Here is a 755-nt window from a genome sequence, read left to right as displayed (position 1 = left end):
AGCAATATGTATTTGTTGCCCATACAAACACTATTATTTGCCCAAACAAACACTAAAGATCATGATGTCATACCTGAATAGCTGTGGCCCAAACACCACCTGGAATGTGCCAAGTCTATGGAGAGCTTCAAGGACCTGTTGGGACAAGAGGTACAAAGTCAACTGGTGCATGTGTGCATATATGTACATTGTACATTGTACATTGTTCACATTCAATCACTATAGCAAATACATGTATACTACAGTCAAAACTGCCCAAGGGGACTGATAAAATCTGGCTATTTTAAATACTTGTGTCAATGAGAAAAATCATCCAAGAAAAAAATCTCCCTCAGATGTGTCACTTTACGTAAATTATTTTCCCTGACGGTCTTACTAACTGTTTTAGACCTTGGTTAATACATAGACGTTTAGCCTTAAAGACTGCCGTGAGTGTGTTCACCTTTGTCTGCCAGGCTGCACGGGAGATCAGTTCCTCCTCTGACAACCCTGAGTCACCACCCTTCTTGTTGACCTGTGGAAGAGACAATATCTATGATCTGCTGACCAATGGGCCTACACTGGCTGAAAATTAAAGGTGTACTTTCCAATCAATCGTGCAGCTGTCTTTTATTTTGTCATCATATAAATTTTGTTTCAAGGTAGAAAAGTAAATATCAAGTAAGGGAATGTTGTAATCGGAAGTACATGTATCTGACAGTTGGCTGACTAGAAGTGGCCAGGTGGTCTTGTGGTTACGGTTCTTGACATGGTAT

The 755-nt window shown here is 40.1% G+C and overlaps 1 protein-coding gene across 1 annotated transcript in view; it reads right to left on the bottom strand.

The window, feature by feature from the left end:
- Positions 1-755, bottom strand: part of LOC118415199 (kinetochore-associated protein 1-like) — a gene marked incomplete in the record, with an annotated part of 10,823 nt that continues 10,068 nt past the window's right edge. The window contains 2 exon segments of the mRNA XM_035819591.1: positions 1-135; positions 443-514. Coding sequence (XP_035675484.1) covers positions 34-135; positions 443-514 — 174 coding nt within the window.

The sequence above is a fragment of the Branchiostoma floridae genome, chromosome 1, assembly GCF_000003815.2.
Source record: "Branchiostoma floridae strain S238N-H82 chromosome 1, Bfl_VNyyK, whole genome shotgun sequence".
In the NCBI taxonomy this organism is placed as follows: Eukaryota; Metazoa; Chordata; class Leptocardii; order Amphioxiformes; family Branchiostomatidae; genus Branchiostoma; species Branchiostoma floridae.
The sequence above is the reverse complement of the archived record's forward strand: the minus strand, read 5'-3'. Positions and strand labels throughout refer to the sequence as shown.